The sequence below is a fragment of the Vipera berus genome (assembly GCF_964194415.1).
Source record: "Vipera berus genome assembly, chromosome: 2".
Taxonomy (NCBI): Eukaryota; Metazoa; Chordata; class Lepidosauria; order Squamata; family Viperidae; genus Vipera; species Vipera berus.
This window is the reverse complement of record NC_138203.1, coordinates 266179287-266196588: the sequence shown is the minus strand read 5'-3', so window position 1 is coordinate 266196588 and position 17302 is coordinate 266179287. Positions and strand designations below refer to the sequence as shown.

General features: G+C 44.7%; 1 protein-coding gene across 1 annotated transcript; it reads right to left on the bottom strand.

Moving 5' to 3' along the window:
* Positions 1–6859: 6859 nt before the first annotated feature.
* On the bottom strand, positions 6860–16881 carry LOC308663560 (uncharacterized protein). The gene is made up of 5 exons (XM_081320083.1): positions 16722–16881; positions 14318–14414; positions 13568–13639; positions 11907–12017; positions 6860–10072 (listed from the first exon to the last, which is right to left on the bottom strand). The coding sequence occupies exons 2-5, from the start codon at positions 14412–14414 to the stop codon at positions 7803–7805; spliced, it is 2550 nt and encodes an 849-aa protein (XP_081176209.1). The 5' UTR covers positions 16722–16881; the 3' UTR covers positions 6860–7802.
* Positions 16882–17302: the final 421 nt, after the last annotated feature.

The window sequence follows — 17302 nt, the reverse complement described above, 5'->3', positions numbered from 1 at the left end:
TGTTATATTTCCAAACCAGGCAGATTTTCCAGCTATTCTGTCTGACATGGGAAAAATATTCAGATGGAACCTCAAACTCAGAACTGGCAGTTTTATTAAATCAACAGGGACTGGATATTTGGTTTTTGGGACTGGTTTTTAGGCCAGCCCTACTGGAACTAAATCTTTGGAAAGAATGAAGATCATTCCGCCGGGGCCTGAAGACCTGGCTCTTTGAGCTCTCGGGCCCAGGCTGAGGAGACATTCATTTTAATTGGGGTTTTTAATAGTACAGGGTTGATTTAATATTTTTTAAATTGGGTTTTAACTTTTGTATGGTTGATTTTTAACTCCCTGTAAACCGCCCTGAGTCCTCAGGGAAAGGGCGGTATATAAATACAATAAAATAAATAAATAAATAAATAAATAAATGTTTGCTTTGATCCAGCTGCCACTCTTCCGATAGAACACAGACAGCAATAGATGTGGTGTGTGTTGCCTTTTCTTTCTTATTTGGATTGGGGAAAATATTGTTGGGAAAGGGGGCCTTTTAAAGAGTTTGGACCAATACCTCTGAAAGAAAACTTTTCCAAATCAGTGGCAGCAATATTACTTATACCATCAATGTCATTCCATTGTGTTTAATGTCAAAGTACATTCACGGAACTATCCATAAGCTGGAACCATCACCTCTGACAGCATACATTTAATCCAGTATTCATTTAGAGCATATTTTTCAACAGCGGGCTGCTCTTCACAAGACTATACCAAATAAAGCAATCTGGGGATGTGGCAAAAAAGAGCTATCATATGGTACTACCACAGAATTGTCACTCACCACCAGAGTTCAACATCAATATTGTTTCACAGTTGAAATCTGATCAAGGAAGGATTTCCCCAAAATTAACACTACAATTAACCAATGGTGCTGTGTATTGGCTGACATGGGGACGGAATAAAAGGCAGTTCTGAATTTTTCATTTGGCTCATATCTGACCAATTTTCCAGATGTTAAAAAATGTTTTTGTGCCACTTGAGGAAAAGAAAAGATTCTTACATAGCATTTTTAAAGCCATTTCTCAGAAGAGGAAACAGTTTAGGCCTCCTTCAGAACAAACATTCAGAAAGCTGAGGATTATTAACTACGTATAATGCAGGCAAGATGTCCTGACAGCAAGAGGCTTCCTTTAGGTAACTTGTTAATGTTTCCCAACCTCAGAAACAGTAGGATGCATGGATTTCAACTCTTACACTGGGAGAATTCTAGGAGTTGAAATCTACATATTTAAAAGGTGCTGAAGTTCAGAAACAGTGAGCTAGAGCTAGACCAAGGCTAACTGTATCTTAGGATAAACCACATTTTGATTCAGGAGAGAAGTATTCTCTGTAAGCCAGCTGAAAACAGAGTTGTTAAACAGGTTCTAGGAACATCAGCATTTATATTTATACAGGTCAAATATCACAACTGTTTCTGTTGCACAGTATTACATGTTAAAGTCAGATCAATAAAAGGGGGCTGAGATGGTAATTGGACTCTAAGGGTAAAAAACAATCTCACTGAAGTTAGTTTCATCTCCAAGCTGATCGATTTCTTTGTTGAACTGAGTAAAGATGCTCATTTCTTGTTCAATAGCTTGGATTCGATCCTCAAGAGAAGACATGGTGTTCTGGACCTGTTCCACAAGATTCTTTAACATATCCTGGTTGGTTAACACCATACGCAGAGCTTCTTGATTCTTCAGAATAGCATCTACGTAAGACAAGACATAGAAGTGTGATCATTCTAAGAAGTCACTTGAAGGAAAAGAAAAATTCCACACCTTTGGTTAGTCAGCCTATTACTGCCACGGTCCCTACAATGCTAGGGAGCCAAGATTTTTTTTTTGTTTAATCCAGAAAGGTTCTAACTTATTTCAAACATCACACCTGCTCATACAATCTTGTGTAAATTATATATAAGAGCTGTGGTGGTGCAGTGATTAGAATGATGTAAAAAGGTAAAGGTAAAGGTTCCCCCGCACATGCGTGCTAGTTGTTTCCAACTCTAGGGGCCGGTGCTCATCTCTGTTTCAAAGCCAAAGAGCCAGCGCTTGTCCAAGGACATCTCCGTGGTCATGTGGCCGGCATGACTAGACGCCAAAGGCACACAGAACGCTGTTACCTTCCCACCGTAGTGGTCCCTATGTTTCTACTTGCATTTTTATGTGCTTTCAAACTGCTAGGTTGGCAGAAGCTGGGACGAGTAACAGGCGCTCACTCTGCTATGCGGCACTCGGGATTCGACCCGCCAAACTGCTGACCATCTGATCGACAAGCTCAGCGTCCTAACCCACTGAGCCACCGCGTCCTTAGAATGATGTAATGCAGGCTATTTCTGCTTACTTCCAGCAATTCGATTCTCACTGGCTCAAAGTCGACTCAGCCTTCTCAGGTCAGTAAAATGAGGACCCAGATTACTAGGGCAATATGCTGACTCTGTAACCACTTAGAGAGGGCTGTAAAGCACTATGGAGAAGTATTTAAGTCTAAGTGCTATTGCTGTTATATATTAAAAATTGTATATTGATTACATATATTGTGTAGATTGTATGCTCATACAATCTTTGTATAATCACTCTGTACAATCACTCTACACAAAGCTTTATGTTTTCTAGGAAAAGCACAGGTCCCAACTCTGATGCTTCCAATGCATTGGATTACCATTATCCCAGGTGAGACTAGGATATCAGACTGAGAAAGAGTCAGGATGGACACAGCTCAGACCTCCAACTTATTGTTCAGTGGCATCTTGTCACTTACCCCGCATGGCTTCTGGGTACCACTGGCAACTGCTTGGCTGCGTATCAGGGGTAGCTTTCACTGGTGATGTTTCCAAGTAGAGGGAAGGCAGCAGACGTAGCTGGCTTTGTTGGGCCACCTTGTTCAATGCTTCTTGATTGTTACTGCCTTTAGCAAACAGTTTAAAAAGACATTTGTTCTCATTTTACTGGAACCAGTTTTCTTTTACCAAGTTTTAGCATAATATTACTAATTACCATTTGCCAGCTGGAAATTCAACTGTGGATTTTCTTAATGGGAAACTTGATTCATGGTCTTTCTGAATCACAGCTGAGGACAACCATTTCTGAGCTTATCATGGGCTTTGTTTTGGATAAGCTCAGGCTGAATGTGTTTAGCTTTACTGTATACACCCGGGAAATATCAGGATATGCTTAACTCTGGCTAACTCAATTAGGTCAGCTTTCTAGGCTCATTCAACCTATGGAAGTCATTAATAACACAGTTAGAGTTATCCATTTTCATTTTTGTGTCCTGCATCACAAAAATGAGATGGGATAATTTCTACTTCAGAGTGTTGTGTGAACACAGCCATAAAACACTTTGCTGCCAGTGTTTCTTTCCCCATCCTGTCTTTGCAGGTATAAGATTAAAATAACAGGGGCACAATTTCAGGGTTTAAAGCTAAATAGGCAGAGTATAAACAAATCAGGAGCGCATCCAGTTGAGGAAGACCAATACTGTATACAAACAGGCAAGTTGAGAATCAGCATTTACAAAATAACTTCACCCTACTCTCCCCAATGATAAAACCTGTCCCTCAGACCATTTGCTCATGTGCAGAGTTCCTCCCTCACTACAAAGCCACCCCAAATTGCCCTTACCTATCTACAAATAAACCATACCCAGTTCCTAAAATACTTCCTCGCCTGCTCGTATTATAAATCTATTTTCTAGAAGTAAAGCTTTAAGTCATATTTCATTCGTTTCACTGCAGATGACGATCTCCCTTTTATCCATATTTTTTTTTAAAAAAACAGCTCTTGGACATCTCTCTCACCCAATTCTACCCGCAAATCTTCTTTCAAAGTCATTGCGCTTTCCACCTCCTCCACTCGCCGCCCTTCCATCCTCCTAACGCGGAGAGATCCGACCAGCAACCAGCCTCGCTTACAACTCGAACATTTATACACCACTCAGGTGCATTCATTCTATTGCGGCTACCTGTGGGTTCCACTCAGGTCCGATTTGATTGTAACCAATCAGCTTCCAGCAACCTTCCCCCCGCCCAACATTCTGAGAAACTCAGTTTCAACTCCGGGCTGAGTACCCTGGCTTTCTTCTTGTTTATTAGTCGATTATACAGAGACGCGAAGCGTTAGGAAATGATACGCTTACTTACTCAGGGGTCGGGAAGAGAAATAATGTTGACGGATTTTAAAAAGTAAAGCATTTATCATGGTCTACTCTAGGCTTTCCTGGAACTAGACAAAAAAAGGGAAACACTCAGGAATAACGCCTTTCCGATTAACCACTTTTTACTAAAAGGCATAAACTCTTGATTTTTTTGTGTTCATCGACTAACATGGCGTGTTTAACACGATTATGTTTGAAAACAAGGAAAAGTAGACGCGATTATTTTCACTTCAATCTCTTCTCAGTCCACCATCTTTCTACTTAGGCTACAGTACTATCACGCAGGAAAAGTCCCCCCCCCCCTTAGCCTAACTCTTCATCTTTGTGAAGGAATAGTTCAACGATGCCTTGAGCATTATCTTTTCAGCAGGTGAAGCCTTTTACCAGTCTGGAGATAAAAACAAGTAATAAAAACAAGTCAGATTTGGATACATCAGCTTTTCTCAACCTGGAACTCTCAAGGAGGTTGTGTCAATGATAATTCCAAAGTTAAGACCACATTTTTGGGATTAGAGATCCATCTGGAAGGCATGAGGTAAAAATACTGAGTTAAGGCGAAGTAACTAAAAGAAACTTATTAAACCACTGATACCTTTAACTCCAATTGTAGTTTCTTTCTTTATTGTGGTCCACAGGCTTCAACAATAGTTAATATCAGAGTATAATTAAGTTATTTTTATACAAGTCTTTTAACTGAATTCCAATTCCAGATGGTGAAATTATTATTTTGTGATGTCTTTGTGATGTCTCTGCCGCAGGTATGCACAGTTATGTCTATTTTATCTGATGTGAATTTTGAAGTTCCAGATTCATCAATCTCTTGCAGTGAATTCTGCAGTTCACATATGTTTGTTATATTATTGTTTCAGCCTCATGTTAGAAGGTGGGAAATACAGTGACTATTAGGAACTGCTGGATAAACCAAAGAATATTCCAACCAAGTGGATAGGATTGATTGGCAGGTTCACACAACATACCTGACTAAAATGGAATTGGATAGCTCAAGATGTTGTAGAAACCCACTCGCTGCCTTAGCATGATAGATCAGGCCATTATTATATGATTGGTTGGGGAATTCCTGTTATTTTAATACAATTATATTTTGTTTATAATTCAAATAAAGGTTTAAGGGAATTGTGGCAATGTAGTATCAGACTTTGGGTTGGGCAAAAGAAAATACAGGTTTTTTTAAAAAATGGTAAATCTTCAGGATAAGAAGGTTTAATTTCCATTTTACAGATGGGGAACCGAGGCTAAAAGACAGTTAAACAATAATCATCTGGTGATTTTGCTGTTGAAGTGGGATTTGAACTTAAATCACTTGGGTGCAAAAATAAATTCCAACTTTCTACTTTTATCTGGTGATAGCAGTTTTCTCCAAATGAGTGCTGTATGTTTAAAACAAAACATATTTACAAAATAAATGTGAGTTCCACAGACTTTAATAACAAATAAGCATCAGTAGAGCTGCAGCCGAAATTTCTTTGCAATCCCATGCAAAATTCATCAATTTTAAGTTGACTTTTGAGCCCTCTAAAATATTATTCTGTGTTCGAAATTAGAGAGGCAGGAACATTTATAAATTGATATTTGTAGCAACAGTTCTTATGCTTGATTCCATTGCTCTCCTCTCAATAAAATCCATCCATCCATCCATTCATTCCATTTCTTTAACCACCCATCTCAGTCAATGACTCTGGGTGGCTTACAGTTCAAAAAAATATATTACAATCAAAATACTAAAAACATTTTAAAACAAAAAAACAATAGAAACATCCAAAATAAATACATATAGCAGCCAAGACACTTGGCCAATTAGCAATAGGCCCTTAAGACATTTGGTGCCCCAGGCTCAGGAACGTAGCCAGGATTTTAGGGCCTATGAAAGGCTAACAGGGTTGGGGCCATTTTAATCTCCGAAGGGAAGATGCTCCATAGAACAGGGGCCACTGAAGAAAAGCTCCATCTTCTAGTCTCCATCATCTGTCACTCTTTGGCTGACAGGATCTGCTGCATGCTGCTCAACCTGGTTCAATAGGTAGAGACTCTTGGGAAAAGATGATACCTCAGGTACCCCAGTACAAGCCATTATAGACCTTTAAAGCTAATTACTGCAACATGAATCCAGAAACACCGGCAACCAATGCAGCTCACGCAAAAGTGGTGTAATGTGTGCTACATATCTGGCATCATTCACTACCCATACAGGCGTATTCTGCACCAGTTAAAAGTTTGAGTGATCTTCAGGAGCCGCCTCATATAGTGTGTGTTACAGTAGTCTAAACAGAGGTTATAAGGACATGAGTTACTGTGAGCAGGGCCTCCTGGTCCAGGTATGGGCACAGTGGTGCACCATCTGAAGGTGTACAATGGCCTTGTTAGCCACAGCTGCTGCTTGTTCTTTGAACAGGTGCCATGAATCCATAAAAAAGGGTAAAGGTTCCCCTGCACATGCGTGCTAGTTGTTTCCAACTCTAGGGGCTGGTGCTCATCTCCGTTTCAAAGCCGAAGAGCCAGCGCTTGTCCGAGGACGTCTCCGTGGTCATGTGGCCAGCATGACTAGACGCCAAAGGCGCACGGAACGCTGTTACCTTCCCAGCATAGTGGTCCCTATTTTTCTACTTGCATTTTTACGTGCTTTCGAACTGCTAGGTTGGCAGAAGCTGGGACAAGTAACAGGCGCTCACTCTGTTACGCAGCACTCGGGATTCGACCTGCCAAACTGCCGACCTTCTGATCGACAAGCTCAGCGTCCTAACCCACTGAGCCACTGCGTCCCTTAAAAAGAAGATACTGAGTCTCAAAGCTCTCCAACTTTAGGCAAGCTAAATGCTTCAAGTGTGTTTTCTGCAGCTTCTTCAGACTGTGGTGCAATGCCAGGTAAACTTTGGATGCCTTAACAAGGTAGCTGGGACATCTTACCTGTAAATAAATGGGTCCTCATGTACAGCACCATTACCCTGTTTCTAGTATGCTTCCACTTAATTGTATTCATTAGGAAAAGAAGGAGATTATAGCTTTTGTCAGCTGGCTGCTGCCTTAAACTTTCCCCCACCAAATTATGGTAATAACCAGTTCAAAGCATCAGTTAAAGCAGCAGTTACTCTCTCAACAGAAGGCCCTATCTGTAGCTCTGGGTTGAACTGTGGAGTTCTTTGTGTTCTCCGAGCTTGGGTGTTTGCTTGCAGACATTTCATTACCCAATTAGGTTAAAAAAAATATAGGTAAAAAACATCACAGGTGATGTTTGTTTGCAGACCTTTCATTATCCAACTGTCATCAATGAAGTTACCCAGTTGGGTTAGGAAAGATCCATAAGTAAGGACTAAGCTCAGAGAGCACCAAGGACTCTTAACAACAGTATTCTACCACTTCAGAATGGAGAAGATCCAGGAATTGTTGCAACTCTCAAGTATGCCTCATATCAAAAGCTCCAGGCCCGTGTAAACCTCCCTCAGAAGAACATAAATATGGCTTCCTTCTCTTTTAGGATAGCAACTTCATGCAGGTTTCCATTCCAACCCAGTGCAAACTAGCAATCCTTGGCTCCAATGGGGCAAAATCGGCACTCTGCCCAATTTGTCGAGTGAGGCGGGAAGATCATTGCTTCTTCCAACCCACCCACCCTGCTAGGATGTTGGGGGAGGGGGCGGCCATCCCTCTTGCGGGTAAGGGGATGCCCATCTACAGCTGTTTTCCCCTAACCTCCATGGATCTGGAGGTAAAAATCCCTTCCCACCCCAGCTCCGCAGTCCTCCAGCTGAGACAGCATTGGGGATGAAGCTCTGGAAAGGTGGTGGGGCCTCGGGCCAGGTGGAAGCAGCTGTGGGGATGCTGTTCCTGTCCGCCTCGCTCCACCAGGAGGGCATGAGAGAAAGAGGAGGGTCAGGAACAACAGGAAGCAGCTCTTCGGGGTGCTTATTCTCGGTTGAAACGGAGGTGTCCTTCTGGCTTTCAGGTTGTCCTTTGGGGAGCCTCTCTGCCGCATGAGTGTGCTGATGGCGGTTGCGGTGTGAGCTGCGGCTGAAACACTTCCCACACTCGGAGCACGGGTAGGGCTTCTCACCCGTGTGGACCCTCAGGTGCCGCTCCAGGTGGGAGATGAAGCCAAAGCTCTTTCCGCAGACGGTGCAGTCGTAGGGTTTCTCGCCCCGGTGAGCCCGTTGGTGCGTGAGCAGCTGTGCCCCGGCCACAAATCGCTTCCCACACTCCTTGCACTTGTGAGGCTTTCCGCTCGAGTGCGTCCGCTGGTGCTGCAAGAGTGTGGAGCTGACGCTGAAGCTCTTCCCACATTCACCGCAGTGGAAGGGTTTCTCTCCCGTGTGGATTCTCCGGTGGCGGTCCAGGTGGGAACTGACACTGAAGCACTTCCCACAGTCACCACACTGGTAGGGCTTCTCCCCCGTGTGGATCCGCTGGTGTCTTTCCAGGTGGGAACTCCAGCTGAAACTTTTCCCACAGTCAGGGCATCGATAACGCTTGCTCCCGGGCACGTGGGATTTCTGGTGCTTGACTAAGGAGGCCAGTTCCCTGTAGGTTTTCCCACATTCGGCACACTTGTGGGGCCGGTCGGGAGCATGCACACGCTGGTGCCTTTCCAAATGGGAGCTGACGCTGAATGTTTTCCCACAGTCTCCACACTGAAAGGGCCTCTCTCCTGTGTGGGTCCGCTTGTGCTTGATCAGGGCCGAGCACCAGCTGAAGTTCTTCCCACACTCCAGACACTGATAGGGCTTCTCTCCAGTGTGGATCCGCTGGTGCTTCACCAAAGACGAACTCTGGGCAAATCCTTTCCCGCAGTCGGAGCATTTAAAGGGCTTCTCGGTCGACATTGGCAGGGAGGGAGGAGGCTGCTGCGTGGCCACCCTCTTCCGGTTACATTCGGTGCATTTGGTGGGGTCCCTGCTCCGGGCTGGAGATTCCTGGAGATGATGGAGGGTGGCCGCACTGAGGTAGTAGCTTTTGCCACAATCTGTACACTGGTGTGGCTTCTCCCCCGTGTGGATCCTCTGGTGCCTGTAAAGGTGGGAACTGCGGCTGAAACGCTTCCCACAGTCGGGGCATTCGTAGGGCCTCTCTCCCGTGTGGATCCGCTGGTGTCTCTCTAGGTGAGAGGTGAAGCTGAAACTTTTCCCGCAATCGGAGCACTCGTAGGGCTTCTGGCCCAGATGTTTCCTCTGGTGGGCCACCAAATTGGCCCCGAGTGCGAAGCCCTTCCCACAGTCCTCACACTGGTAGGGCTTGTTGTTGGCGTGAATCCTCTGGTGCTGCACCAGGGTGGAGCTAACACTGAAACTCTTCCCACACTCTTTGCACTGATAAGGCTTCTCCCCGGTGTGGATCCGCCGATGCCTCTCCAGGTGTGATCCAACGCTGAAGGCCTTCCCGCACTCCTTGCATTGGAAGGGTTTCTCTCCGGTGTGGATCCGCCGGTGCCTCTCCAGGTGCGAGGTCCAGCTGAAGCTTTTCCCGCATTCCTCACACTTGTACGGTTTGTCACTTGCGTGGTCTTTCTGGTGCGTGGCCAGGGCCTCCGCCTCAGAGAAACTTTTATCACACTGGTCACACTTGTGGGGTCTTTTGTCCATATGCAGCTTCTGATGCCGGAGAAGATTGGACTTCTGGCTGAAGCTTTTGCCACACTCTGTGCATTGGTGGTTCTTGCCATGTGCTGGTGGTTTTCTAAGGGACACCTGAGAATTGGAAGCAACCATGGTCTGTGGGAGGGGTTTGTCTTGCTGCTCCTTTCCTTCGGTTAGGGAGCCCCTCGGCTCAGTCCCTGATGGTTGGTTCTCGGCCTCCATTGGATTCCTCTCTAGGACATCCCCCTTTTGTAGATTTGTTTTGCTAGGAATTACTTCCGGAGGAACAGGTTCATTCCTTCCTCTCAATCCTTCCCCTGAAGAGATAAATATTGCAGAGATGACTTGAAAGCCATCCTTTCCCAGAAACCATTAAACAGAAGGTTGCTATAACATTATTTCAACATGTATTTGCATTAAACATTTTCTATTTCCACCTTACATTCTATGTGTGTCAGCAAAGCCTATGCTAAGTTGGTAACATGTTGGCAACAACTGTCTTGGTTTGCAAGACACACTTTTGATTAAAGAGCCTAATTTGGTAGTATATATGAGCAAACTTGAGATAAAATGTCCCTGTTGTTGCCTTTCTGACATACAGGCAAAATCTGCTAAAACTGACTGGTACAGGTAGTCCTTGACTTATGACCACAATTGAGCCCAAAATTTCTGTTGCTAAGTGAGTCATTTGTTAAATGAGTTTTGCCCTATTTTACAAACTTTCTTGCCTCACCTTGTTATGTGAATCACTGCAGTTGGTAAGTTAGTCACTCAGTTGTCAAGTGAATCTGGCCTCATTGATTTTGCTTGTGAGAAGGTCGCAAAAGGGGATCACATTACCCCAGGATGCAGCGATGGTCATAAATGTGAACCAGCTGCCAAGCATCTGGATTTTGATCACGTGATCATGGGGATGCTGCAAAGGTTGTAACTCTGAAAAACGGCCATAAGTCACTTTTTTCAGTGCCGTTTTAACTTTGAACAGTCATTAAATGAACTGTTGTGAGTCAAGGACTACCTATATGGGATCATGTTGTTGATTTGGAGACTGAAAATTTGGTATTTTTCTATGGCACTTCTTTCACTTATCAGAAGACAAGCTCTGAAGAACAAACTTGCTCATAACTTTGAAAACATTTTTATTAATCTTGATGAATTTTGTTTCTCTATTGTTATTTGAAACACACCGTCTAATTCACGGGGGTCAAATGCACCACATCATGTGGCATGTCGCAACGTATTGAGACTTTTTCCCCATTACCGGAGCTGGTTGTGGGTGCAGCCTCTGCATGATGCAACCGGCCCAGGGGCTGGTAGTTTGACACCCCTGGTCTAATTGGATAGCTTTGGTTTTTTAAGAAGCAATGAAAACTAATGCGCTAGAGCAGGGGTCTTCAAACTCGGCCCTTTTACGACTCATGGACTTCAACTCCCAGAATTCCTCAGCCAGCCAGGCTGAGGAATTCTGGGAGTTGAAGTCCATGAGTCCATGAGTCGTAAAAGGGCCGAGTTTGAAGACCCCTGCGCTAGACGAAAGCCTGCTCTATTTTTGGTCGTTCAATTTATATAGTTAATTGTGATTGTTGTTTTTTCCTAACACCCTGCTGAGAAGACATGAAGATAAATGTAATATGAATAGTTATTCTATCACACTATTCAGGGCTTATGTGCCAGAATCTAGCATGGATGGTGACAAACAAAACTTTCCTCTTACACAGTGAAACTCCATCCCATGCAGGTAGTCTTCATCATATGACTGCAATGGAGCCTGTCCATTATAGTCATATGTCATGACGGTCACAAAACAATTTTATAACTTTGTGTAGCGGTCATTAAATGAACATGGTGATGGTAAGTGTGAATCCATTGTTTGTTATGATTTTGTTGAAAACCCGGAAATAAATGCTGGTTTTCGGCAAAACTTTGTAAAATGCGGTCACGTGACTCCAAACAGCTGTAAAGGCAGCCATGTTGTTGAGTGTCCAAAGTACAATCATGTGACCAGAGGAAGGGGCCTGACCATTGGAACTCTAGATCCAGGTCATAAGTCCTTCTTTTCAGGTAGGTCATAACTTTGAATAATTGCTAAGCAACCAGTTGTAAGCCGTGGACTACCTGTATATTTTAAAATAAACAAACCACAATTCTCACCTGGATTTATCTGAGTTGGCATTGTCCTTTCCTCACAGGCCTGAAGTTCTGGAATCCATGAATCTTCTCGATCCATCCAGGAGAGCAGATCAGATTTAGAAAGTGGAAATCCTGCTGGCAAGGAAAAGCTTTAATACAGGTCGTCTTCGACGATGGCCACAATTGAGCTCAAAATTTCTGTTGCTAAATGAAACATTGGTTAAGTGAGTTTTGCCCCCTTTTATGACCTTTCTTGTTACAGTTGTTAAGTTAGTACCACAGTTGTTAAGTGAATCTGGCTTCCCCACTGACTTTGCGAAGGTTGCAAAAGGGGATCACATGACCCTGGGACACTGCAACCATCATAAATACATGCCAGTTGTCAAGCATCTAAATTTGACCATGGGGATGCTGCAACAGCTGAGTAGTTTCTTTATTTTGTTCACCTACAGGCAGAATTTGCAATGTATGGCTGTGAAAGTTGAACCACAAGAAAGGCTAAGCGCCAAAGAATTGAGGCCCTTGAACTATGGTGCTGGAGAAGACAAGGCATTCAAACCAGTCAGAGATCAACCCTGACTGCTCTTTAGAAGGCCAGATCCTGAAGTTGAAACTCAAATACTTTGGCCACCTAATGAGAAGGAAGGACTCACTGGAGAAGAGCCTAATGCTGGGAAAGGTTGAAGGCAAGAGAAGAAGGGGACGACAGAGAATGAGGTGGCTGGATGGAGTCACTGAAGCAGTGGGCGTGAGCTTCAGTGGACTCCAGAAGATGGTAGAGGACAGGAAGGCCTGGAGGAACGTTGTCCATGGGGTCGCGATGGGTCGGACATGACTTCGCAGCTAACAACAACAGGCAGAATCTTGTTGGACTAAAACAACTACCTGCATAACTAAGGGTATATTCTGTGTACTGATAGGGAGGGTCTGCCTTCACCCTCTTTCTGCCAACCAGACATTCCAAATTCTGCTGCCTTTTTGCCTCCAGGGACTCCAGACTACATTCCACCACATAGATACAGAAACTGGCTTTGTTGACCCAGAGAAGGACATAGTTGAACTATGATACCCACTGCCATAGCTCTAGTGATGGCAATCAACTTAAAATATTCTAAATGGGGACGGGAGGAAGTCTGGGGCTTAATTCAGCCTAAGGCTACTAGTTCACATTGTCATAAATTATCTCAAATATCCAAAAAGGTAGGATGTGTCTAAAAAACAATTGCTGGAAAACAGGAACCAGAGGTGGAAATTTAGACAGCTGCATATACTACCACCAGCAGCAGAAGTTCTCTATTCCTGACTGCCCATTCGTGACAACTACATGTCTTAATATTATCTTCTTGGCCATTCTGGGAAACAGGAAGTGTGCCAAGAGAGCTCTTTGGCTGGATCCAGTACACTTTTTATATTTAAATACTGGATTGAAAAGTTTAAAAAAATATTTTTAGTAAGGAAGGCGTGACTGAGGAGATTGATTATCTTGGACCAAAAATAGCAGGCCAGTATTTTTCTTTCTTGTTTCTTGTTATTATCACACTTTCACATATACACACACAGCTAAGTTTATTCACATAAGCTTTATGCAGAAGTGGAGAACAGAGCAGTTTTGGTAATTGCACCTGAGGCACAGAAAATCATTTTTGTCCTGGGTGCAGGATCATAAAATCCACTAGTCTTACCTGACGGCAACCCTCTCCGGTGGGGCTCAGCTAGTGCAGTGATTCGGGGCAGATTGATTGCCATCTCTTCTGCTAACAAGAAAAAGTGTGACAGACCCCCATTAGGACACCGGGCAGATTGGCTGGAACCATGTGGATACAGTGGGCCACTGATGCAGCTGGGTCCCTGCATTTGGCTGAATTATATTGTGACCACTCTGGACAACAACCCACTTGGTGTTCAGCACGCTGGGCTGGACCTTAATTGGTGAAGGCTAAGTAACTTTATAATTGTGATCAGCCTTGCTCCAAATGCAGAGAGCGAGGGAGGTGAGAAAAATACATGGAAGAGAGGCCTATAAACCACGACACCTAAGTCAAACCTTCACATTCAAATACTGTATACCTTCCAAACACCAAACGATGGAGAAAAACAACATCGTAATTTCTTGCTTGTGAGTTTTCCAGAAGCGATGTCCCACACATTGAGGACAACAAGTCAGGCTCTCTGGATTTGGGGTCTGATCCTATAGAGCAGGGGTCTCCCGGTCCGTGGACCGGCACTAGGCCACGGCATACCAGCAACTGGCCCGCACAGACAAGTGAAGCCCCATCTGCTGGATGCAGGCAGCCCGTGAAACCACACACCCCCTCTGGCCCACAGAAAAATCTTTCTCCACAGAACCAGTCCCTGGTGCCCAAAAGGTTGGGGGCTTCTGCTGAGGACGGTTCCTTAGCTTTACATATTAACCCCGAGAAATTGATCCTTACCCAGAGAGATCAGAGTCTCGTAGTTCTCTTGCATGTCCCTCTGGTCGAGAAGTCTCCAATACGAGGAGGCCGTTCCACCTTGGAGGCCACAGGGCATCTGGAAAAACACCCCTCCCTGCATCAAATTCGTTCTAGCATTCACCTTTTCAGGCTGCAGGTAGTCCTTGGCTTACAACCACAACTGAGACCACAATTTCCATTGTTAAGCAAAGTGGTTGATAAGTGAGTCGTGCCCAATTCTGCAATCTTTTTTTTGCCACAGTTGTTAAGCGAATCACTGCAGTTGTTAAGGGAATCATGCAGTTGTTAAACAAGTCCATCTCTCCCCCCCCCAATTGACTTTGCTTGCCAGAAGCCAGATAGAAAGGCTGCAAATGATGATCACGTGATCCTCCTCTTCAAGATTCTGCAACAGTCATAAATGCACGCTGGTTGCCAACTGCCTGACTTTTGATCAAGTGATTGTGGGAATGCTGCAACAGTCGCAAGTACGAGGACTGATTGCAAGTCACTTTTTCAGTGCTGCTGTAGCTTCAAATGGTCACTAAACAAATAGTTGTAAGTTGAGGACTACCTCTACTTCCAAAACCTGAAATTTAATTCCACACATAAAAGTGGGCAGATTGAGGAGCTTCAGGAAAATAAACAAAACAGAAGATTCTACTTTTGTCAACTATTTGGGGTGATCAAATGCTCGGCAAAGAGACAAGATTGCAGGCTGCAAAAGACCCAGGTCCCTTACGAAATTCAGAATTAAAACCATCCGAATTTTCCAGTTTTTAAGAGAAAAGTCAAGCCTTCAAATACAAGTGCAATACCATCCCATTGCAGATGCAAAAAGCAAAAGAGGGCAGTTAATAGCATCCTAGACTTTTATAGATTTTTTTGTCCTCATCTCTAAACTATCCACAGGGCCAAATTTACAGAACATGCGAGGTTAAAACACGGTTGGGTAGTTTCTGGTTCTGCGTAAACATTACGTCACCTCTAATCTGTTTCAGCTCCAGGCTGTCAACATGGCAAGGTTTTTAGCTCTGTCTACTCTACACCATCCAGAGTTTGTTTGATGGGCAGTTATATAAATTGCTTAATAAATAATAAAGTAGGGCCTGCTTTCTATATCTCTGCCCAGCTTCACTGCTACCTCTGACCCCATTCCAATCTTTTTAATATCCTTTTTAAGTGCAGCCAGTAGCTGGCCAAACAAAATCCAGGAAGGTCAACAAAGGAGAGTCAGATGAACCCGTGGTTTGATTTGACATCTAAAGAAATGAACTCTAAAACTACATCTGCCTTTTTGGAAGCTGCACAATGCTTCAGTTTAGAATCCTTTACAATTGCCCCCTCATTTTTTCCCCCCATACATTACATTAGCTACCTTAATCTAAATCAAAATGCAGTGTGTACTATTGTTGGAATGGTACTAAATATATATTAACGTACGTGGTTCTTAATTAAACAGCATTAAATTCGGCTTATTGCTGCTACACTGTATGTAGATCACCATTTTAAAGCCTGTTTTCACTCACCAGGACACAATAAAAAACTCAAGAGAAAGTCAATTCTGTACCTCAGTTAACACTGAACAGAAGGAAGGCTAAAAGTCAAGGCTTCAAACTGATGCTAAAAAAATAATAATTGAAAAATGTAATTTGAGAGGGGAGGAATAGGAACAGTATCTTTACTGATCAACTCAACCCTAACAAGCAGGCATATACATAGAATGAAAGCTACTGCTAAGCTTGTAAGCCGCCCTGAGTCTTCGGAGAAGGGCAGGATATAAATGTAATAAAAATAAAAATAAATAAATAAATAAACCCTCAGGAGCAATTTGCAGGCTTTCTGAGTTCTGCAGAACAACACTTCGTCAGGCAGAATCCAGCCAAAGGGCTCTGTAGAACTCTAAAGCTTGCACACTCTTCCTCCTCTCAGCTTGGCGGTTTTCTTGCAGACCTTTCATTACCAAACTAGGTAACATCATCAGCGCCCTCTCCTCTCCTGTCAGCCTGATGAAGCTACTGCTCTCATTGGCGCTGACGGAGGGTAGCTTTGACGCCGTGCACGTCCAAAAAAAGGACCGGATGACCGAGGCCGCGGGGGGCTGTTTAGAATTCAGGGGTCTTCAAACTTGGCCCTTTTATGACTTGTGGACTTCAACTCCCAGAATTCCTCAGCCAGCGTGTCTGGCTGAGGAATTCTGGGAGTTGAAGTCCACAAGTCATAAAAGGGCCAAGTTTGAAGACCCCTGGTTTAGATGTTTAATAGCGGGCGCGGCTCCCGTTAGCCCCCTGTCCTTACATCGCTTGTCCAGCCAGGCACAGGGGATCAGCGCAGCGCTGCAGGCGGGATTCACCCTTCGCATCCCGGAAGCGCTGCCTGCACCGATCCGCGGCAGGTTCCCCACCTGGGCCGGGCCAAGCCGGCTGCGAGGAAGGTCTCCCGGCGGCTGGCGGGGTGGTTCTCCTGGTCCGCTCCGCGGCGCCGTTGCTGCCTCCGAATCACCCAGGAAGCTCAAGGCGTGACGCCCCGAGCCGGGGAACGAGAGAGACGGAAAGCCGGGCTTCTTCCCCGGCGCCACCCAGGGCCCTCTGGCGGCGGTCGGAGACGAAGCCTCCTCCGCGGGTGGACGAAGGGGGTTCTCTCGGGGGCGGGGGGCGCAGATGTGGGGGGGGGGCGAGGAAGGCAAGGCCTACCTGCCTTCCCCCCTCGTTACGCCAAGATCGATTTCCAGCCCCCCCCCAAAAAAGGCGGCCAGATTTTGAAACGGCCAAGGAAAACCTCTGGCTTTCAGGCTGCCCGGCCTCTGCACGCTAAGCCATGGTTAGCTGAAGCAGGGGGTAAATTAACCCGATTATCTGTGGGGGGTCAACCGATTAACCAGCTTGATGGCTTAGGCTTGCATCGTTATATTACACCAAGCTGTAAGTCAGAGGTCTTCAAACTTGGCCCTTTTATGACTTGTGGACTTCAACTCCCAGAATTCCT

Coding starts and splice junctions, on each gene's coding strand:
- LOC308663560 (XM_081320083.1), bottom strand. CDS start 14,414: ATGCCCTGTGGCCTCCAAGGTGGAACGGCCTCCTCGTATTGGAGACTT. Junction 12,018..13,567: donor CCGGAGAGGGTTGCCGTCAG/GTAAGACTAGTG, acceptor CCTTGCCAGCAG/GATTTCCACTTTCTAAATCT. Junction 10,073..11,906: donor GCCAACTCAGATAAATCCAG/GTGAGAATTGTG, acceptor TTATCTCTTCAG/GGGAAGGATTGAGAGGAAGG.